Source organism: Chiloscyllium plagiosum, chromosome 50, assembly GCF_004010195.1.
Source record: "Chiloscyllium plagiosum isolate BGI_BamShark_2017 chromosome 50, ASM401019v2, whole genome shotgun sequence".
Taxonomy (NCBI): Eukaryota; Metazoa; Chordata; class Chondrichthyes; order Orectolobiformes; family Hemiscylliidae; genus Chiloscyllium; species Chiloscyllium plagiosum.
Window position 1 is genome coordinate 6,651,490 of NC_057759.1, and position 23,126 is coordinate 6,674,615.

A 23,126-nucleotide genomic window follows, 5' to 3' on the forward strand; every position below is an offset into this window, starting at 1 on the left:
TAGAGACTGACCAATCCAGCAAACAACTTACAATCATAAGCAGTACATTTGCATAAAGGTTGTGGAAATTATCCAACCTGCTTTAGAGTGCCAGAGACTGACAATGATATAAAAAGTGTCACTTTAATTTTCAGTACAGTGGTCCTCCAGTCCAGGTAGAGGTCATTCAGCCCACAGGCCTGCAACAATTTACCAAAGCACATCCCACCCAGATATAGACCCCCTACCCCCATAACCACATCTTTAACATAGTTAACCCACCTAGTCTGAACATTGCTGAATATTACAGGGCAATTTACCATGGCTAATCCAGCTTACCTGCTTGTTTGGTCTGTGGAAGGAGAGCAAACTGTTACAAAGACGTGAGTATAACTACCTTTAAGCCAGTTGAATTGGACAGCACCAAGTGTTCTGAAAAAAGAGTAACATTTGGTCAAACAACTCAAGTAGCTGCTTGACTGGAGACATAAACAAAATTGAATTCAACCAATCAGTTTAAATTATATCCTGAAAATACCAAATTCCAATCCAGTTTGAATTGAGTATATTGACAATCTTATAAGCCAATGATACAGTCCGATGCTCTGGAGGTACAAGACCGGAAAACAATGAACAGTTGGGAGAATTGCCAAGCCACCAGCATGTAAAAAGACTGCCTGAAAAATAGCTCTCTTAAAAGTACCTTTATCGATCAGTGACCTGTGAAGCACAATCCCCAAGAAGAACAAAAGACAGGAATACAGAAAAGAACTGAAAGCTCCTGGTTTTGAGGTATGAAGTTTTGTTTTGTAAATCTTAATCAGGAGTTCTATTGGACGAGTATTATAGAAGATAGGTTCGAGGAAGGAGTTGGAAATAGTTGTTATTTAATCACTCTCTGTTATACTTTAATAAATAAAGCTGTTAATCTTTAACTAGTTCTTGGCCTATTGAACTTTCACAGATTACTGCATGGGATAAATCTTTTCTGTGTTGCTGGTTTTAAATTAGTAAAGAGGTTTGTTGGACAAAACCAATGCAGACATGGGGAGAATATCTGTGTGCAGTTTGCCAATGAGCCAAGGCTGGAATTGAACTGGGTCCCTGGCACCAGTGTGCCACCATGCTACCCTGACATGGATGGCGAATGATAAAATCTTTTGCATGTTGAGCAACAGAGATTTGAAGTAAAAAGAGCTCCTGCAGTTTGTGGCAAGTGTCATGTTAAACAGAGACTAATATTGTAAGTATGCTCATTTATTCACAGAGCACACGCTGAAAGGTACCGATACTTTCAAATGCACTTATTCATTCATGTAGTTGAAACTCAGGTTCAGAATGAAAACTGCACTCAAACATTCACACTGCCGAAACCGACAGGTATAGATTTAAAACAATGATCTCATATTCATTAAAATAAAACTGACAGGTACATTTTGATAGCACTCAGTGGGCGGCATGGTGGCACAATGGTTAGCACTGCTGCCTCACAGTGCCAGAGACCCAGGTTCAATTCCCGCCTCAGGGGACTGACTGTGTGGAGTTTGCACGTTCTCCCCGTGTCTGCATGGGTTTCCTCCCACAGTCCAAAGATGTGCAGGTCAAGTGAATTGGCCATGCTAAATTGCCCGTAGTGTTAAGTAATAAGGGGTAAATGTAGGGGTATGGGTGGGTTGCGCTTCAGCGGGTCGGTGTGGACTTGTTGGGCTGAAGGGCCTGTTTCCACACTGTAAGTAATTTAATCTAATCTAGCACTCATATTCTCAGAGCTGAGTACACACAGAATTCTCATTTTTCTTTTTGTCTTCTGCTTTGAGACAAACTGACAAAATCCTGAAATAAATTAATAACTGGAGCATATAACCTGCAATTGCATGACAGAAATAGGAGGCAAAATTCACCTTTCACTTTATCTCTAACTTACTGTGTGCTCACAGATCGCATACTGACAGATTCAATTACAAGTCACTGTGACATAACAGGGATGGAGTAAAAAAAACACATTCATTTCATCTGAAGTTAGAAATGTTGAGATATTTGCTCTCTCACATGCCAGTGATTGACAGAAACTGAGTAAAAACAAGATTAGAAACAAAAAACTGGCAGTTACAGAATGAAATACGGAGTCAGTTGCAAAACAATGAATTGTTAGGATACAATGCAACTATTCACTGGTGAGAAACTGACATGAACAGTGTAACGTCAGCAGTAACATTGTTATTGCAAATTCCGCAAGGTACAAGATATTGCCTCTTGCCAAATGCTACAGTTATAAATACAAACTTACTGTCAAATCGCAGAAGTTGATTGTAAGGATTTGCTGTGGAGGGGAGGGAGTCCTAGCTGAGACTGTCTAAAATGGTGTTTGGTCACACTCAAAATTGTAGATACTAAATGAGACACATTCTTATGTTAATGACTGACACCTACAGAATAAAAAAACAACAGATTACACTTCAGAAGGTTTAAGTTACAGTCCAGTAACATATTGACATGTAAGGACTGTGAAATAGAGTAAACAAAAATGCTTTACCTCCCAGGCACAGATTGGAGGAACATTTCCAAGTGAAAGGCAAATGGTGTAAAGTTTTACAGCTTCCATCAGTGTTTGGTGGATACAGAATAAAACCTGTCTTGCAGTAACACTAATTGACTATTACACAGAGGACCACAGCCTCGATGGATAGGTATTGAATTCATGCAAAATGTCTAAATAAGGACTCGATAGATACAAAGTTCAAGTGAGACATATATAGCATGCTAACGGTTGCTGGTTAACAGGCATTCGTATGAGACTGAGAAATGCTCGAAATGTTGTGGTTCTGTTCGCCGAGGTGGGAATTTGTGTTGCAGACGTTTCGTCCCCTGTCTAAGTGACATCCTCAGTGCTTGGGAACCTCCTGTGAAGCGCTTCTGTGATGTTTCCTCCGGCATTTGCCTTCCACTCCCACATCATCACAACAACGAGCAAAAGGAAACCGAGCCATTACCACAGTCGCTTTCTGTATCACAGACATAAAACAAAGCTCCCTCAGTCAGACTGACAGGAACAGAATCACCATCCACTTCACATTTCGTTGCAGATTCTGACAGATCCACATTGGATCCCACTTTACCCAATCACAGAGACTGAGTGTTTGGGAATGATTCCGGGTAAACTACCCAATCAGAAACCAGGCTTTCCTCCATCCCTCATTAGCATTGCTGACGTCGTCAGTCTATAAAAAAAGGAACTCCGAGCCCGCTTTCCCTTATTCTGTGTCTGAGAGTGAGCGGCGCTATGGCTGATGAAAAGAAAGCACAGCAAGCTTCCAAGAAGGGCGCGAAGAAAATCATCAAGAAGGCGCCAGCGAAGGGCGGTAAGAAGAGGAGGCGGACCAGGAAAGAAAGTTATTCCATCTACATCTACAAAGTGATGAAGCAGGTTCACCCCGACACCGGCATCTCCTCCAAGGCCATGAGCATCATGAACTCGTTCGTCAGCGATATTTTCGAGCGCATCGCGGGGGAGGCTTCCCGCCTGGCCCATTACAACAAGCGCAGCACCATCAGCTCCCGGGAGATCCAGACCGCCGTGCGGCTGCTGCTGCCCGGGGAGCTGGCCAAGCACGCCGTGTCGGAGGGTACAAAGGCGGTGACCAAGTACACCAGCTCCAAGTGAAGGACCGCATTGCATTAAGACCAACACATCCACAACCCAAAGGCTCTTCTAAGAGCCACCCACAACTTTCCTGAGACAACGGAACCAATTCTTTAAGGGTTTGTTTTAGTTTGCATGTTATTCATGTTGAGATGTTTTAAATTTTCGTCCTACATTCACTTTTATGGTTGCTTTGCAATTGGATATTTTTGACGAGGCGTTTTTAGTCACGTTTGATTTTATCAGTACTTTGCAAATTAAACAGTCCCTTCTCGGTCTGTAGCGAGAGCAGATTACGCGTAAGGGTCATTTTTCATCTCATTTGTTCAACTTCCTAAAAACCCTGGTGGAATGTTAAGTTTTCACCTTGGCAAACCAAACGAAAGTGCCCACAGCTTTCAGTCTCACAGATTGATGTATTTTACCCTTTTTTAACATTGCCAAAGCGCGGGTTTAATCCGATTTTTCAGAATGCAAAAAGTAAAGCACTTTCTGCTGTCGGGGAGAGGCTTTCAAAGTGAACCGAGAAAACACCAAAACAGCTGCCGCACTGAAATGTGAAATTTGGTTTTTGCTGAATCTGATCGAGAGCGACGAGGGAGGGCGATTTTAAAATATCGACCAAACACCGTGTTCGCCATTGACACGGAGCTGGAAGAACGTTGTGTGCCGCGTTATCAACGTGCCGGGGTGCAACTGAAATGTGAAAAGACAGTGTATAGCCTGTTTTGTTTCAGCTCGTCACAAGGGTTAGAAAATTGCCCATTCTCAAGATCAGAAATGGAAAGATGGAGGTGGGCAAATGAGGGAGAGACAGATCGTGTCACGGATACATTCATAAATAAAAGTAAATTAGCATACGAGTAGTAAGTGTTTTTATACGTCCTCGGGTTTTTTTTTTGGTATTTCATTTTTCAATCTAAAACCTCTTCCTTTGTAAAGTGGCGGGCTTTTCAAAATGGAAAAAAGCGGTTGATGATTTGCCATGTCCTGTCCGGATTGGGGACTGAGGCACATATCAGATTTGAAATTGAAACAACATTAGGAGGGGCTGAACAATGGGACCAATCAGAAACGGCCGCCCCACCATTCCTCCCGAAGGTATAAGAGGCCGCAATGTAGGCGGATTGTAGTATTTTCTCTGAAATTGCTTGTGAGTTCGTGACTATGTCTGGAAGAGGAAAGGGCGGTGGGAAAGGTCGCGCCAAGGCGAAGTCTCGGTCGTCCCGGGCTGGCCTGCAGTTCCCGGTGGGCCGTGTTCACAGGCTCCTGAGAAAGGGTAACTATGCTGAGCGTGTGGGTGCCGGAGCGCCGGTCTATCTGGCTGCGGTGCTGGAGTATCTGACGGCTGAAATCCTGGAGCTGGCCGGCAACGCGGCCCGGGACAACAAGAAGACCCGCATCATCCCCAGGCATCTGCAGCTGGCCGTGCGCAACGACGAGGAGCTCAACAAGCTGCTGGGAGGGGTGACCATCGCTCAGGGCGGGGTGCTGCCTAATATCCAGGCCGTGCTGCTGCCCAAGAAATCCGGCTCTGCGGCAGCCGCTAAAAAGTGAAGAGTTCTTTCTTGAATCTGACAACCCAAAGGCTCTTTTAAGAGCCACTCACAGCATCAGTGAAATGAGCTAAACTTTCAGTCGGATTGATTATTTTCCTCGCCTTTGTACCGGACATCAATAAATTCCAAGCTCCATTTAATTGGATACTGTCACTGTCTTCGGGAGCAGAGGAAGAATTTGTCATAAAATGTGATTGTCAGAATGTTCTGAATGACAGGATTATTTTCTTGAACGGTCACTGCTTGAGTGATCTCTGTGTTTTGTTATAATGTCCTATGAGTTTAGAATATCTCCGATCTGGTTTGACCTCACATTAGATTCACATTTCCTTTAAGTGCAGTAGGAGGAGCTGGTTTGACCCAGTGCAGTAACGGGTTAGTCGCTGCAGGAGACAGTAAGGAACGGTCCCTGACCCTCTGCGTTTTATTTTCTGCTCAGTTCCTATCCAGTCTGTTATCCCCTGCCTCTGGAGAGAGAGAGCAGATTGAACACCAGTGAAGCATATTTTTCAACTATAAAGGCGGGAATGGGGTAAAGTGAGATTGTCTGATCTTTAATTTCGTATTTGAAAAAAAACCCATCAACGTGTACTTGCTCATGTATTCTTTGTAAAACTTGCTGCTCTTTTATACGTGATGGCGGGCAATTTTAAATTTGAAAAGAAGCCGTTGATCTCTTGGCGCTATTTTTTTCCCTGTCTCTCCTGCCTCCGCCTCACCACAAGCCATGTTAACGCAAACAGTCATTGAGATGTGTAAGATATTTGTGGAAAAACCACAATACCAAAATTTGATGTTAAAATCACACTTATTACTATACTTTTTTCATAAATTCCGCAATCTCTGATTGAATATGTCATTAGTTTTTAACTAACTTCCGATAGAAATGCTAATGTCCCCATCGCTTCCTACTCTCTCTGGACGAGGAAGCGAACCTGTATCTGCCGTGAATCAATCGAAAGCCCGCAGATTGAAACATCTTAAAAGCTAACACTGTACACCGATAAAATTACAGAACCGCACTTTATCAATACATTTTTATTTCATCCAGGTTATTACTTGCCCGAAGACAATATCTAATCGCAGTGTGAACGGGCAGATGGAAAGAACGCGCCATTAAGACATCCGTAGGCTCCCAGAAACAAAACTGACCAGAGTATGATGTCTGGGAAATATAAATACTACAGTATGTAACATTAATGTCTGGATTGCAAAATAAATAAAAACATTATTATTCATGGCGTGGACAGCCAAGTATATATTGATATTATTACTGAGACAGAGGAACGAAGGTTACTGGGAGAAATATCAGCTATGATAGAATTGTAGAACAAACTGGATGATAAAATGGTGTAATGCTGCTATATCTTACAATTATAAGTCAGCATGCGATTCATAGTGAACCAACTTACAGAACACGGTATTAGTAGTTTCAGGATTGAAATAATTTTATAATCACGATATATGTAAAATTACCGTCAACAGTACGCCATCCCCTCCCCTCCCCTCCCCTCCCTATGCGCTGCCTTCCCCGTCCTCAGGTCTCCGCTCTCTATCGGAGGGTTTGGGTGGCTCTGAAAAGAGCCTTTGGGTTCGCTGGAAAAGGGTCGCTTTATTGTACTCAGCCGCCGAATCCATAGAGAGTGCGGCCCTGGCGTTTCAGAGCGTACACCACATCCATGGCGGTGACCGTCTTGCGCTTGGCGTGCTCAGTGTAGGTGACCGCATCCCTGATCACATTCTCCAGGAAAACCTTCAGCACCCCGCGGGTCTCCTCGTAGATCAAGCCCGAGATGCGCTTGACCCCGCCACGGCGAGCCAGGCGCCGGATGGCTGGTTTGGTGATGCCCTGGATGTTATCACGGAGCACTTTGCGGTGCCGCTTCGCTCCGCCTTTTCCCAGGCCTTTACCTCCTTTGCCTCTTCCAGACATCACGCTTCTTCACTCCAATCGCTGCCGAATGAGAGCCGAGCTGCCTCCCCTTCCTTTTTTATACAGCCCAGCCCGACCTGACTGAGAAAGGGCTGACAGAGAGTGAGGGGCGGGTCCGGAGAGGAAACTGAGTGACAGACAGAACAGGGAAATGGCTTTGATCATCCAGCTCCGCCTCCAACTCACTCCCGCCCCAACTGTATCTGGGACTGAACCTTTTCTCCCCAACACTGACTGTTCCTGACCAGAGGAGCGCATGCGTGAGGCCCTCCCCCAGCGCTGCCATTGAGGAGCATTTACTCAGTGAGTGCAAGAGGTTTGTTTGAAACAGACCGCAATGGAGAGATCAGCGCCCAGGGAAGCGAGGGAACAGCAGGCTCCTTCCAGCAGCACATCGGGATGGGAGCCTGGGACACAGAGGGGGCTCCGAGACCGGGATTGATTCGGGGTGAGTTCAGGGAGAACCGGGGGCTGTTTGTAAGAGGCCGAGCGGAGCAGGAACTGGTCCCGGAACTTGGAGTGAGCGGGCTGGGGGGAAGAGAGAGGCCTTTCTCGGGCTGTGTGTGGGCCTGCTGAGGGAGGGAGGAAGCTGCTGTGGGACATTCTTGTGGATTTAATCCCCTAAACACTGATGGAAATTCATTATTTGGCTTCTGTTTCACGCTGTTTGTTGCGAATAGACATTGAAATAAAGGACAGTAGAAACAAATGTGAATGATAAATGTAGCTGGCACTGGATAAATGTCTCTATGTCAAATCGTGCCCAGTATTTGTTTTTCAACGGTTAGTGCATTGGGAGCTGGACATTGAACTGTGGAATCATTACATTTGTGGAGCTGTGCAAATGTTGGTGAGTTTATTTTATCGAACTGAAATGTTTTAAAATTTGGGAAACCGAAAAAGACTGGAAGGAGCTCAGGGCTCGAGTGGAACCAGGTTCAGCTCTGTTCACCTTGTCCTGTTCAAAAACAGAGAATTATAATGATCAGACCCGTGGTTCTGTTTGATTTGCTGGCTTTAAATAAAAAATCTTAAGCATGAAGAACTGAATGTTACATTGATGTTGCCAATCACAGTTGATGTTGGTTTACTTGCCTGTGTTCTTTCAGGCAAGTACTCAAAGGACCAAGACAATGTAATATTCCCTCGGTACTGAGCTAAGTGTGACCAGCTGCTTCGAACAAATAGCAGGTATGTTACTGCTGTCACAGCGAAGAACATCCTTTCCACAGTCAGAGTGGATTGACTCAGACGCATATTGAGCTCCATTTCCAGATATGTTCAAAGTCAAACACCACCGATGAAATGGAAGTTACTATCTATTTAATCTCTCTTCTAAATGCATCTCAATTTTAGAGACTTCTGGATATAGGTTTGCTTGCTGAGCTGTAAGGTTTGTTTTCAGACAGTTCATCACCACACTAGGTACCATCAGTGAGCCTCCGGATGAAGCACTGATGGTATGGCCCACTTTATATTTGTGTGTTTAGGTTTCCTTGGGAAGGTGACATCATTTCCTATTGTAACATTGAGTCATAGAGATGTACAACATGGAAACGGATTCTGTGGTCCACTCGTCCATGCCGATCAGATATCCCAACCCAATCTAATCCCACCTGCCAGCACCTGGTCCATATCCCTCCAAACCCTTCATTTTCATCTACCCATCCAGATGCCTTTTAAATGCTGCAATTGTACTAGCCTCCACCACTTCCTCTGGCAGCTAATTCCATACATGTACCACCCTCTGGGTGAAAAAGTTGCCCCTTAGGTCTCTTTTATATCTTTTCCCTCTCATCCTAACCTATGTCCTCTAGTTCTGGACTCCCCCACACCAGGGAAAATACTTTGTCTATTTATCTTATCCATACCTTTATAAAAATCTATAAGGTCACCCCTCAGCCTCCGATGCTCCAGGAAAACCGGCCCTAGCCTATTCAACCTCTCCCTATAGCTCAAATCCTCCAAACCTGGCAACATCCTTGTAAGTCATTTCTGAACCCTTTCAAGTTTCACAGCTTCACAGCATCTTTTGGATAGGAAGGCAACCAGAATTGCATGCAATATTGCAGCAGTGGGCTAACCAATGTCCTGTACAGTCGCAACATGATCTCCCAACTCCTGTACTCAATACTCTGACCAATAAAGGAAAGCATACCAAACACTTTCATTATCCGATCTGACTGCACTCCAAGGTCTCTTTGTTCAGCAACACTCCCCAGGACCTTACCATTAAGTGTATAAGTCCTGCTAAGATTTGTTTTCCCAAAATGCAGCACCTCACATTTATCTGAATTAAATTCCACCTGCCAATTCTCAGCCCTTTGACCCATCTGATCAAGACCCCGTTGTAATCTGAAGTAGTCTTCGCTGTTCACTACACCTCCTATTTTGGTGTCATCAGTAAATTTACTATCTATACCTCCTATCCAAATCAATTATATACATGACAAAAAGTAGTGGACCCAGCACCGATCCTTGTGGCACTCCACTGGTCACAGACCTTTAGGCTGAAAAACAACCCTCCACCACCACCCTCTGTGGTCTACCTTTGTGCCAGTTCTGTATCCAAATGGCTAGTTCTCCCTGTATTCCGTGAGCTCTAACCTTGCTCACCAGTCTCCCATGGGGACCCTTGTTGAACACCTTACAGAAGCCCATATATATCACATCTACCGCTATTCCCTCATCAATCCTGTTTCTTACTTCAAAAAAACTCAATCAAGTTTGTGAGTTTTGATTTCCCACACACAAAGCCATGTTGACTCCCCCTAATCAGTCCTTGCCTTTTCAAATACATGTACATCTTGTCCCTCAGGATTCCCTCTAACAACTTGCCCACCACTGATGTCAGGCTCACTGGTCTATAGTTTCCTGGCTTGACCTTACCACCTTTCTTAAACAGTGGTACCACGTTAGCCAGCCTCCAGTCTTCTGGCACCTCACCTGTGACTATCAATGAAACAAAAATTTCAGCAAGAGGTCCAGCAATCACTTCTCTAGCTTCCTACAGAGTTCTATAGTATACCTGATCATGTCCTGGGGGTTTATCCACCTTTATGCATTTCAAAACAGCCAGCACTTCCTCCTCTGTAATATGGACATTTTGCAAGGAGTCACCATCTATTTCCCTACATTCTGTATCTTCTATATCCTTTTCCACAGTAAATACTGATGCTAAATACTGGTTTAATATCTCCCCCATATTCTGCAGCTCCACACAAAGGTCGCCTTGCTGATCTTTGAGGGGCCCTATTCTCTCCCTAGTTACCCTTTTGTCTTTAATGTATTTGTAAAAACCCTTTGGAGTCACCTTAACACTATTTGCCAAAGCCACTTCATTGCTAAAGCCCTTTTTGCCCTTCTGATTTCTCTCTTAAGTATACTCCTACTGCCTTTGTACTTTCCTTAGGATTCTCTCAATCCATCCTGTCTATACCTTACACATGCTTACTTCTTTTTCTTAACCAAACTGTCAATTTCTTTAGTCATCCAGCGTTCCCTATACCTACCAGCCTTTCCTTTCACCCTAACAGGAATATACTTTCTCTGGATTCTCGTTATCTCATTTCTGAAGGCTTCTCATTTCTGAAGGCTTCCCATTTATAGCCGCCCCTTTACCTGCAAACATCTGCCCCCAATCAGCTTTTGAAAGTTTTTGCCTAATACCTTAAAAATTTGCCTTTCTACAATATAGAACCTCAACTTTTAGATCTGGTCAATTGTTTTCCACCACTATACACGCAAAGGGCTCCCCCACTGACACCACAGTCACCTGCCCCGCCTTATTTCCCAACAGTAGGTACATCCACATACCGAATCAGAAAATGTTTTCGCACACGCTTAACAAATTCCTCTCCATCTAAACCCTTAACACTATGGCAGTCCCAGTCTATGTTTGGAAAGTTAAAATCCCCTTCCATAACCACCCTATTATTCTTACAAATAGCTGAGATCTCCTTACAAGTTTGTTTCTCAATATCCCTCTGACTATTGTGGGGTCTATAATACAATCCCAATAAGGTGATCATCCCTTTCTTATTTCTCAGTTCCACTCAAATAACTTCTCTGGATGTATTTCCAGGAATATCCTCCCTCAGCACAGCTGTAATCCCTTATCAAAAATGCCACTCCTCCTCCTCTCTTGCCACCATTTCTATCCTTCCTGTAGCATTTGTATCCTGGAATATTAAGCTGCCAGTCCTGCCCAACCCTGAGCTATGTTTCTGCAATTGCTATGATATCCCAGTCCCATGTTCCTAACCATGCCCTGAGTTCATCTGCCTTCCCCATTAGGCCCCGTGCATTGAAATAAATGCAGTTTTATTTATTAGTCCTACCTTGTCCCTGCCTGCCCTGACTGTTTGACTCTCTTCTGTTCCCAACTATACCAGTCATAGATTGATCTCTTTTGCCACTATCTCCCTCTACTAAAGACCATTTTTGCTCCTTAACAATCTACAGACCCAGAAAATAACACCGTCTTATTCCTCTACCAAACACTGCACCATGTTAGATTAATAGTTACAGCTTATATTTTAAGTTTAATCAAGAGATATATCTCAATAAACATATAATCAAGAAAGAACCCACTCTACTCACTACTGCAGACTTTCTTTAGGCCACTTAAACCAATTAACTTATCTGATTCTGTGCTGTGAACTTCGCCAAACAGTTCCTCCAAAATCAGTTGTGAATTTCACTGTTGGTTCATTTTCTCAGATGCACTCCAATGTCCAGCGATACATTAATTTAAACAGCAAAGGCAGTACTGTCCAGGTTCATTCTGTCAGTTTCTTTCTTTCTCTCGCCTGCACTGACCTCACCATGTGCTTCCTTTGTCTGTCTTCCTCCCTTTTAAAACTACTGATGTTTTGACTTTTTTTGCCCAAAGTTCCAAAACAATGCAACACAATATGAAACTGTAATTGCTGCTCCTGGAATTTGAGGAAACCACCTCCAGCACCTAAAATACCTCAAAACAGGAGCAGCTGTGTCAGCCAGAAAGTTTTCCCGTCCTCCATCTTGGATTACCAAGAATCCCACCCTTTCAAAGCAGTTCACAAACCAGGTGACTCAATAACATTGAATGTGTATTTTGCATCAACATTCACTACAAATTTTGAGCCTACTTTCCCAGAACAAGCTCACATAGGGAAGGTGAAGGCCCTGGGGTCATGTTAAATGGGCATCACCCGCTGGGCCCAGTGTTTATTGCCCAACTCATCCCTAGTTGCCCCCTTGAACTGCTGCAGTTCCTGTGCTGTAAATAGGACACATTGCCCTGATGGAGGGAATTCCAGGGTTTTGACCCAATGACACTGAAGGAACAGTTATATTTCCATGTCAGGACACTGAGTGGCCGGAGAATTAGGGCCAGACTACCAGGAGAGATGCTAGCAAGTACTACTATGCACAAAGGCTGGAAGAAGTTTGGAACTCTCTTCCACAAACAGCAGGCATTGTTGGATCAGTTGTTAGTTTTAAATCTGAAAGATAAATTTTTTGTTCGGAAAAATGATTAAGGGGAATAGGGGCCAAAGGCAGTCAGGTCACAGTTCAATCCACACGTGAACCACTCTCCGTTTAAAAAAAAGTTGCCCCTCATGTCATTTTTAAAGAGGTTTCTCCTCTCACCAGAAAAATATGTCCCCTGGTCTTGAAGTCCCCCACCCTTGGGAAAAGACACCTGCCATTCACCTCATCTGTGCCCATCATGATTTCATAAACTATTATACTCCTCACACTTCTACGCTCCTGTGAAAACAGACTCAGCCCATCCATGTCTCCCTTCCCCAACAACCTTCTCTGTTGTAAAACTCCCTTCCAGAAAGAGATTTGTCTTTTGTGGATCTTCCCAATCAGATGAATACCAGCATGAATACTGACCTATACGTGACTGTGTAGGATCAGCAGCTCAGATTCATACTCACCATTCAATCAACTTGACCCGATCTCTGCATGATCAAAATTATTTGCAGGTCTACCCTCACTTGCACCCTCAGCTCGATTTCCCATCGTCTCCCCTGAAATATTTACAAACCATTACCCAGTGGGTTTGAATCTCTCACTGACTGAGGTTACCATGAAGGACTGTCCTTTTCCACTTCTCTCCTTATGTGAGGCATGGCAAGCCTCAGGTTAAACCACCACCTACCAGTTATCACTCTCTCCCTCTCTGACACTCCAGCCAGAGGTCTACCAGTGTCTTGTATAAGTTCAACATCACCTTCCTGTTCTTGGACTCCATGCCCCTATTAATAATGCCGAGGATGCTGTGTTTTTTATTACCTGCTCTCCCTGTTATGCCACCTTCGTTGATCTGTGAACATATAACCCCAGCTCCCTCTGCTCCTGCATTCCCTTTAGAATTTTACCTCCCTACTTTGTATTGTATTTCATTTCTTTCAACTATCTTTCACCAAATTTGTGTTGAATCATTTTTGTTTTTATTTGAATGTTCACTTATTAAAACCTATTCTATTAAATTAAACTTCATTTTCTCCCTCCTAGCAGTTTTGATTCATTTCTTTGCTACTAACTAACAAGAACATCCAGGCTAGGATTAGGATCAGGTTGAGTCTATTTGGCCCATCGGGAGCCTACTCCACTATTCCATACTCAGCCTCAACTCCACTTTCCTGCAAACACTCCCTTTGATCCATCACTGATTAACAATATGTCTGTCTGTCTCCTCCTCCAATTTATGTCCTGGGTGGTGGGGTGGGTTGTTCCCACAGATTTACAACCCCCTCCTCATTTGGGAGAATTCATTCCTCCTCATCTCTGTTTTCAATTTGCCCAGCCCCATATCCTGAAATGATAACCTCTTGTTCTAGATTCTCCCACATGAGCAACCATTCTCTCTTCAACTCCTTTGTCAATACCCTCTTTAGCATCTTATAACCCTCAGTTAGATCTCCTCTCTTCCAAAATCCAGAGAAACTGCTCAATCTTTCATCTAAGACAAACCTTCATCTCTGGAAATGATTGAGTGAACCTCTTCTGACCTGCTTCTGTCCTCAAGTAAATTGATCAAAATTGTACCAGTCTCTTCTCATAAGACGAACCTTTCATCTTGGCAATCAATTCAGTGAATCTCCTCTGAAGTCCCCCCAATTCAACTACATCCCTCCTCAAGTAAGGAGACCAAAACTATCTGCAGTAGTCCGGATGTGGAAACCGCCATATATTGTCCAGTTGCAGTAACACTTCCCTACTTTCATACTCCACCCTTTACGCAATAAATGCCTTCCTTATGACCCGCTCTAGCTGTACATTACTTTGTGAGATTCATGCACAAGGACATCCTCATCCCTTTGCACCAAAACAATTTGAATTTTCTCTCCCATTCAGAATACAACTTGCCTTTTTCAATTCTTCCGACTACAATGGATACCCTCACCACTGATGGGACTGAACAACGTTCAGTTCAGTGTCTAACGGAAATTGAGATTGTGTCCTCGATTTGAACTGTTGTGCTTTAGATTTGCAAACGAGTCAGACACAATGGGTCCATTTGCTCCAATTTGTCTAACAAATGTAAAATTGCTGGGTTTGCACCCCAGAGTGATTTTCAGCCCATTTGGACAGCGTTCAAAGTTGCTAACCACTTCACTAACTGACCTGTGCTGCCGGAAACAGCTGGAAGAATCAGCTGGAGAAAATAAGAGAGGAAGAACATGGGAAAGTTTTACTGTAAATATTCAGCTTCACCTGCTAGCAAATGAATCTGGATTTTTTGACTGATGCGCAAGCAACAATTATTCCAATGTTAATCTTTAGTTTATATCTGTGCTGACATTCCTCTGAACATATTACTTTGTATGTCTCCCCAAGTAATTTCATCTGCCACTTGTTCAGCCTGCCCACATCCTCACAAAGCACATTCCCACATAGTGTTTTATTATTTGTTTTTTTAAATTCACTTGTGGGTTGTGGAAATCACTGGCTGGGCCGAGAATTTATTTTCCATCCCTCGTTGGTCCCTTGAGAAGGAGGTAGTGAGCTGCCTTTTTGAACCACTGCAGTCCCTGTGCTGTAGGTAGACCCACAATACCATTAGAGAGGGAATTCCAGGATGCTGACCCAGCAGCACTAAATGAACAGCTAATATATTTCAAGTTCGGATGGTGAGTGGCTGAGGGGGAAACTTGCAGGAGGTGGTATACTCCTGAAACTGCTGTCCTTGCCCTTCGAGATGGAAGTGGTTGTGGGTTTGGAAGGTGCTACCTGAGAATCTTTGGTGAATGTCTGCAGTGAATCTCAAGTGGTACACACTGCTGCTACTGAGCACGGGTGGTGGAGAGAGTGGATGGTGTGGATGTGGTGCCAGTTAAGCAGGGGCTGTGTTGTCCCTGGATGGTGTTTGGCTTCTCAAGTGTTGCTTACAAGGTGCAGTGAAGAAGTACGTGAGTGAGTATGTGTGTGTATGTGCGTGCACGTAAAAGTATGTGTGAGTGTCAATGAGAATGTGTAACTCTCTCTCTCATACACATGCACACCTTCATACTGTCACCCAAACACCCTCCCACTTATACTCTCTCATACACACACCCACATACCCTCTATGTGAGCAACATTAGTTTGAAACCCGAGTGGAGCAGGATCGCCAGGGTCAGCTGCCAGAGTGTTTCACCCACCTTGTTTCTTGTTCTGGAGTTTAATTGGAAGCAATGTGATAAGAGAAAGGATCAGAAACATTGGGACAATGAGTACTGCCATCTCAGTGCTGTGTGCCTGTGCTGTATTCAGAGAGGGATTTCCTGTCAATAACATCATTCCTTCAGCAAACATCAACCCCAGTGTTCCCTGTTGCTCTGACTCCCTGCCAAAACCCGTCCATTTGGAGGGAAACCCTTGTGACTGTGAAATTCGCTCCAAACCCTCACCATCGCAGTGACATCACTGTTTCTGTGCAGCCTCTCTCAATAACAATATCCCACCAATCCAAACCAATCGATGCTAAACTCAAAAGATCACTCTGCATCCACTCTCTCTAAATTGTTGACTGGAAATTATTGTCCCTCGTTTTCACTGCCTAGATATATCGAGGCAAAACTTTCCTGTGTCATCCACCTGTCAGTGGCAGGCCATTCACAGAGAAACATCGAAAATATCATCGTGAGGAGACCATTTGGCCCCTCCATCCTGCTCCGTCCATTCAATGGGATCATGGCTGATCACCCAACTTGGTCCTGTGCCTCCCCGCGCTCTCCCTTTCATCCCAAAGAACTCTATCCAACTCCTTCCTGAACAACATTCAGTATTCTGGCCCTGACTGCTTTCTGTGGCAGAGAATTCCACAGGCTCCCCACTCTCTGGGTAAAGACATTTCTCCCCATCTCAGTCTTGTCGCATCTCCTTCAGAAAGTGACACCCTGGTTCTCGACTCTCCACCTGGCACCGGGAACACCCTCCCTGTGTTTTCTCTGTCTTGTCCTTGTTCAGTTAGCTCAGTGAATACTGAGCTAACTGATCCAGTCTCTCTCCACCCGTCAGTCCTGCTATCCCAGGAATCGCTCTGGGAAACCTTTACTGCACTCCCTCCACAGGCACAATGTCCTTCCTCAGATAAGGTTACGCCAAACTGCACACAGGTCTTCAGGGTGTGGTCTCACCCTGTCCAATTGTGGCAAGCCATCCCTGCTCCAGGACTTGAAACGTCTCTCTGTGAAGGTCTTCCTTATCTGAGCAAGGATGTTACACATTCTCTCTCTCTCTGCATTTTTCCAGAACTGTCTGTGTTTCTAGCCTAAAACATTAACTCTGTCTCTCTCTCTCTCTCCACAGATGCTGCCACACCTGCTGAGTGCCTGAAGCAATTTTTAGAGTGTTCATGTCAAGTCTTCAGCTGCACCCCAGTGAAGAACAAGCACGGATCATGGATGAAGAATGGATTATCTGGCACCGTGAGGCAGATGGAATTACTGGTCACATTAGATATTATTCCACTGGGACTCCTGTTGATCACGAGACACTGGTACCGGCCTTGGCATTTGGACTGGAAGGATTCAATGGCCGGCTTTGTCCTGTCTGAGCTAGAGTTGTAATTCCTGCTGGCATTATTTAAGGCTTTCTGTTGAATGTACCATTGAAAGTAGGGTCCAGTACCTCGGCTCAATACACATTCTGGAACGAGACAACTCCCAATCAGAACCTCCATTTTAGTGGCTCTGGGAGTGAGGAAAACCCCAGCAACAGGAACTGGAAGAAACAAGACAAAGAGGAAATAACAGATCGGACGCTGAAATTGTCTCTTTTTTTCACAGATGTTATCTTCGATGATAGGATAATAATTGATGGAAAGGAGAAATAAAACAAGCGAGATTTCATATCATCGTAAAGTCTCCATATGTTGTAAAATCTACACTTCGAAAGATTTGTGTTAACTATGGATGGCCAAATCATCCAACCATTGCCTCTCTATGTTCAATGATGTTACCATGACTGTCCCCACCCTCTTCCCATGATCAACCTCCTGGTGGCTACCGTCACTGTCCCCAACCTCTTCAAACCCTCTTCCCACGATCAACATCACAATCCCCACCTCCACTCCACTGTCAACATCCTGAAGGTTACCATCACTACCCCCACACTCTTCCCACTATCAACATCCTGATGGTTACTGTTGGGAAAGTTGACATGGTTTGCCTGGAAGGCATTTTCCTAATCTGGCTGAGAAACCATTTTGCGTCCCCAGAACTTTGCTGGCTGTGCATTCCTTACTTATGGGTAATGTGAAAGGTAGGCCTTATCTTCCTAAGGTGTCAAGTTAGTGTTTTTCCCACTTTGATGAATGATCAGGGCAGGCTGTAGAACGAGTCAAGCAGACACAGACTTGTCAATTAGTCCCACTTCCTTTACGAGTTATTGCCACTTCACGGTCATTCAGCTAATTAGGGACATCTCTCCTTAGTGTTAGCAATCTGTGTAAATACTTGTGGAATGCATAATAGTGCTTAGTTTTGACCCTAATAACTAACCTCTAATTTAGTACCAAGCTGTGTAATCAACGATCGGCCCCTATCTGCTTTCTCTATATAATCCTGTAGTATCCTGATGTACATCGGAAAAGCACCGAGCCACAGTTAGGATGGTGAATTCCTCATGATATATCGTAGAATAAACTAATCAGTTCTCAAGGTCTCAGTCTCGAGAGTTTTCTTCAACAGTTACCATCACTGTCCCCATCCCCACTATCAACATCCTGGGGGTTACTGTCACTATCCCCACCTCTACCCCACTGTCAACATCTTGGGGGTTACTGTCATTGTCCCCATCCCCACTATCAACATCCTGGGGGATACCATAACTGTCCCCATCCCCAGTATCAACACTCTGGGGGATATCATCACGGCCCCCATCCCCATTATCAACATCCTGGAGGTTACTATCACTGTCCCCATCCCCAGTATCAACATCCTGGAGGATACCATAACTGTCCCCATCCCCAGTATCAACATTCTGGGGATACCATAACTGTCCCCATCCCCAGTATCAACATCCTGGGGGTTACCATCACTGTCCCCATCCCCACTATCAACATCCTGGAGGTTACCATCACTGTCCCCATCCCCAGTATCAACATCCTGGGGGATACCATCACTGTCCCCATCCCCACTAACAATATCCTGGAGGTTACCATCACTGTGGAGAAAGTGAGGTCTGCAAATGCTGGAGATCAGAGCTGGAAATGTGTTGCTGGAAAAGCGCAGCAGGTCAGGCAGCATCCAGGGAACAGGAGAATCGACGTTTCGGGCATAAGCCCTTCTTCAGGAATGAGGAAAGTTTGTCCAGCAGGCTAAGATAAAAGGTAGGGAGGAGGGACTTGGGGGAGGGGCGTCGGAAATGTGATAGGTGGAAAGAGGTCAAGGTGAGGGTGAAAGGTCAGACTGGGGTGGCCTTCACACATATCATCTATTGCATCCTTTGGCCCCAAAGGAAACTTCCATATCCGCCACAGATTCACCTGTACCTTCACACATATCATCTATTGCATCCTTTGGCCCCAAAGGAAACTTCCATATCCGCCACAGATTCACCTGTACCTTCACACATATCATCTATTGCATCCTTTGGCCCCAAAGGAAACTTCCATATCCGCCACAGATTCACCTGTACCTTCACACATATCATCTATTGCATCCTTTGGCCCCAAAGGAAACTTCCATATCCGCCACAGATTCACCTGTACCTTCACACATATCATCTATTGCATCCTTTGGCCCCAAAGGAAACTTCCATATCCGCCACAGATTCACCTGTACCTTCACACATATCATCTATTGCATCCTTTGGCCCCAAAGGAAACTTCCATATCCGCCACAGATTCACCTGTACCTTCACACATATCATCTATTGCATCCTTTGGCCCCAAAGGAAACTTCCATATCCGCCACAGATTCACCTGTACCTTCACACATATCATCTATTGCATCCTTTGGCCCCAAAGGAAACTTCCATATCCGCCACAGATTCACCTGTACCTTCACACATATCATCTATTGCATCCTTTGGCCCCAAAGGAAACTTCCATATCCGCCACAGATTCACCTGTACCTTCACACATATCATCTATTGCATCCTTTGGCCCCAAAGGAAACTTCCATATCCGCCACAGATTCACCTGCACCTCCACACACATCATCTACTGCATCCTCTGCACCCGATGTGGCCTCCTCTATATTGGGGGGACAGGCCGGCTACTTGCGGAGCGTTTCAGAGAACACCTCTGGGACACCCGGACCAACCAACCCAACCACCCTGTAGCTCAGCATTTCAATTCCCCCTCCCGTTACCATAACTGTCCCTATCCCCAGTATCAACATTCTGGGGGTTACCATTACTGTCCCCATCCCTACTATCAACATCCTGGGGGATACCATAACTGTCCCCATCCTCGCTACCAACATCCTGGGGGTTGCCATAACTGTCCCCATCCCCACTATCAATATCCTTGGGGTTACCATCACTGTCCCCATACCCAATATCAACATCCTGGGGGTTACCATCACTGTCCCCAATCCCACCGCACTATGAACATCTTTGATGTTACCATCAGCCTCCCCCAGCTTGTATTGTCTAACTTTCTACCTTTCTCTGATAGATTGCTTAACAAGAAATTGTCGAGTCAGAGGTCTACAGCACAGAAACAGGATCTTCAGCCAACTGAATCCATGTCAGTCAAAAGCAACCAACTTTATTCTTGAATATAATTTTCCCAGTCATAGGGTCACACAGTACGGAAATAGACCCATCGGCCCAACGCGTCCATGCTGACCAGGTCTCACAAACGAAACTAGTCCCATTTGTTTGCATTTGGCCCATATCTGTCTCAACCTTTCCTATCTATGTATCTTTCCAAATCTCTTTAGGAGTTTGTTATTGTACCCACTTCTAACACTTACTCGGGCAGCTCATTCTAAATATGCACTACCATCTGTGTGAAGAAGTTACCCCTTCGGTCACTTTTCAATCTTTCTTCTCTCACCAAAACTAATGTCTTCTAGTTTTGGACTCCCCTGCCTGGAGAAAAGATCTTGGCTATTCACCTTACCCAAGCTCATATTTCTGTAATAAAATACAAGTGAAATGTCAAGGACCACTTAATCTGACTCTAGCCTGGCATCACAAGTGAACATCTAAATCCTTCTTCAATGTGATGAGGATTTCAGCCTCTCTCACCCTTACAGGCAGTGAGTTCCAGATTCTCCACCACCCTCTGGGTGAAAATGTTTTCCCCCACATCCCTTTCTAAACCTCCTATCCCTTACTTTCAATCTATGCCTCTCCCCTAGTCATTGATCATTCCATCAAGAGGGAAACGTTTCTTCCTGTCCACCCTATCTACACCCATTATTTTATACATCTCAATCATGTCACCACACTCAATCTCCTCTGCTCTCAGGAAAACAACCACAGTCTATCCAATCTCTCTCCATCACAAACTCTCCAGCCCCCAAAGTAAAATCCTGGTAAATCTCCCTCTGCACGCTCCCCCAGTGCTTTCACCGTGTTCAGATAATGTGCATTTGTATAGTCGTTTACAAACTTACTGATCACTGAAACGGTGGGGAATTTGCTGTCCAGGAGAGACTCTGCATGCTAGTTAGAAACAACACAGTGATAATTGTCCTCTTGATGTTTGCTGATGTTGATTATTGTGTGTACAGTTCTGCTGTAATTGGAGTATTCCCAGTAAATTGCCTCACCATCCTTCTGGAAAATATATTGAATTGGAGTCAAACTAAGCGGTTTAAAGGGTGCTGTCTCCCTCCACTACCACGTTTCCAGGTGGGCACTCAGCTCTAGGACTGACAGAGCGATGCCTGTGATTAAACAAAACTGTTAGACACTTTTCTAAGGCAGCAATTGTTGTGCTCAGCAACAAACAGTACTCCCACCATACACTCAGAGAGAGTTACAGGGTCACAGAGAGTCAGAGGGTCATAGAGCATAGAAAAGTACAGCACAGAACAGGGCTTTTGGCCCACGATGTTGTACTGAGGTCTAATCCTCATGTAAAATTTCATAACTTATCCTATGCAGCCCTCAACTCACTGCCATCCATGTGCATGTCTATCAGTCGCTTAAATGTCCCTAATGACTCTGCTTCCACCACCACAGCTGGCAACGCATTCCACGCATTCACAACTCTCTGGATAAAGAACCTACCTCTGATGTCTCCTTTATACCTTCCTCCTAAAATCTTCAAACTATGACTACTCATACCAGTCAATCCTGCCCTGGGGAAAGGTTTCTGACTATTGACTCTTATCTATTCCACTCATTATTTTGTACACTTCGATCAGGTCTCCTCACTTTCTCCTTCTCTCCAGAGAGAAAAGTCCGAGCTTATTCAACCTCTCTTCATAAGGCAAGCCTTCCAGTCCAGGCAGCATCCTCGTAAACCTTCTTTGCACCCTCTCCAAAGCCTCTGTATCTTTCCTATGCTAAGGCGACCGGAACTGGACACAATATTCCAAATGTGGTCTCATCAAGGATTTGTAGAGCTGCAGCAAAACCTCATGGCTCTTAAACTCGATCCCCCTGTTAATGAAAGCCAAAACACATTAAGCTTTCTTAACAATCTTATCTACTTGGGTGGAGAAAGTGAGGGCTGCAGATGCTGGAGATCAGAGCTGAAAATGTGTTGCTGGAAAAGCGCAGCAGGTCAGCCAGCATCCAAGGAGCAGGAGAATCGACGTTTCAGGCATGAGCCCTTCTTCAGGAATGAGGAAAGTGTGCCAAGCAGGCTCAGATAAAAGGTAGGGAGGAGGGACTTGGGGGAGCGGCATTGGAAATGCGATAGGAAATGCTAACTACTTGAGTGTTAACTTTGAGAGATCTATGCACTTACACAATCTAGATCCCTCTGTTCCTCCACACTGCCAAGAATCCTGTCTTTAATCCTATACTCAGCATTCGAGTTCAACCTTCCAAAATGCATCATTTCGCATTTATCCAGGTTGAACTCCATCTGCCATTTCTCAGCCCAGCTCTGCATCCTGTCTATGTCGCTCTGCAACCTGCAGTAGCCCTCTATACTATCAATGACACCTCCAAACTTTGTGTCATCTGCAAACTTACTAACCCACCCCTCAACCTCCTCATCCAAGTCATTTACAAAAACTACAAAGAGCAGAGGCCCTAGAACAGAGCCCTGCGGGACCCCACTCAACACTGACCTCCAGGCAGAATACTTTCCATCTACTGTCACTCTCTGCCTTCTGTCAGCTAGTCAATTCTGAATTCAGATAGGCAAATCTCCCTGTATCCCATACTTCCTGACTTTATGAATGATCCTACCATGGGGAACCTTACCAAATGCCTTGCTGACCTCCATATATACCACATCCACTGCTCGACCGTCATCAACCTGTCTTGACACCTCCTCAAAGAACTCAATAAGATTTGTGAGTCATGACCTGCCCCTCACAAAGCCATACTGACTGCCTTTAATCACACTACGCTTTGCCGAATAGTCATAAATCCTATCCCTCAGAATTCTTTC

At 44.7% G+C, this 23,126-nt stretch overlaps 3 protein-coding genes and 2 long non-coding RNA genes across 6 annotated transcripts in view; 3 read left to right on the forward strand and 2 right to left on the reverse strand.

Annotated features, from left to right (window-relative positions):
• Positions 1-3,253: 3,253 nt before the first annotated feature.
• On the forward strand, positions 3,254-4,642 carry LOC122544587 (late histone H2B.L4-like). Its single transcript, XM_043683906.1, has one exon. It carries the CDS (start codon positions 3,260-3,262, stop codon positions 3,638-3,640), a length of 381 nt encoding a protein of 126 aa, XP_043539841.1. The 5' UTR covers positions 3,254-3,259; the 3' UTR covers positions 3,641-4,642.
• A 111-nt stretch (positions 4,643-4,753) lies between these two features.
• Positions 4,754-5,323, forward strand: LOC122544579 (histone H2AX-like). Its single transcript, XM_043683896.1, has one exon. It carries the CDS (start codon positions 4,787-4,789, stop codon positions 5,174-5,176), a length of 390 nt encoding a protein of 129 aa, XP_043539831.1. The 5' UTR covers positions 4,754-4,786; the 3' UTR covers positions 5,177-5,323.
• Positions 5,324-6,747: 1,424 nt separating this feature from the next.
• Positions 6,748-7,218, reverse strand: LOC122544616 (histone H4). The gene has a single exon (XM_043683936.1). It carries the CDS (start codon positions 7,109-7,111, stop codon positions 6,800-6,802), a length of 312 nt encoding a protein of 103 aa, XP_043539871.1. The 5' UTR covers positions 7,112-7,218; the 3' UTR covers positions 6,748-6,799.
• Positions 7,219-7,518: 300 nt separating this feature from the next.
• On the forward strand, positions 7,519-16,989 carry LOC122544650. 2 transcript variants are annotated; one of them, XR_006310405.1, is made up of 3 exons: positions 7,519-7,559; positions 8,221-8,302; positions 16,904-16,989. It is a non-coding gene; the product is annotated as an uncharacterized LOC122544650 (long non-coding RNA). The 2 variants fall into 2 exon arrangements; XR_006310406.1 differs by lacking the exon at positions 7,519-7,559 and adding an exon at positions 7,626-7,961.
• A 235-nt stretch (positions 16,990-17,224) lies between these two features.
• Positions 17,225-23,126, reverse strand: part of LOC122544658 — a 13,637-nt gene continuing 7,735 nt past the window's right edge. The window contains exons 2-3 of the long non-coding RNA XR_006310419.1: positions 21,169-21,331; positions 17,225-17,317 (exon numbers count right to left, since the gene is read on the reverse strand). This is a non-coding gene — a long non-coding RNA (uncharacterized LOC122544658). The remainder of the gene's footprint in view (positions 17,318-21,168; positions 21,332-23,126) is intronic.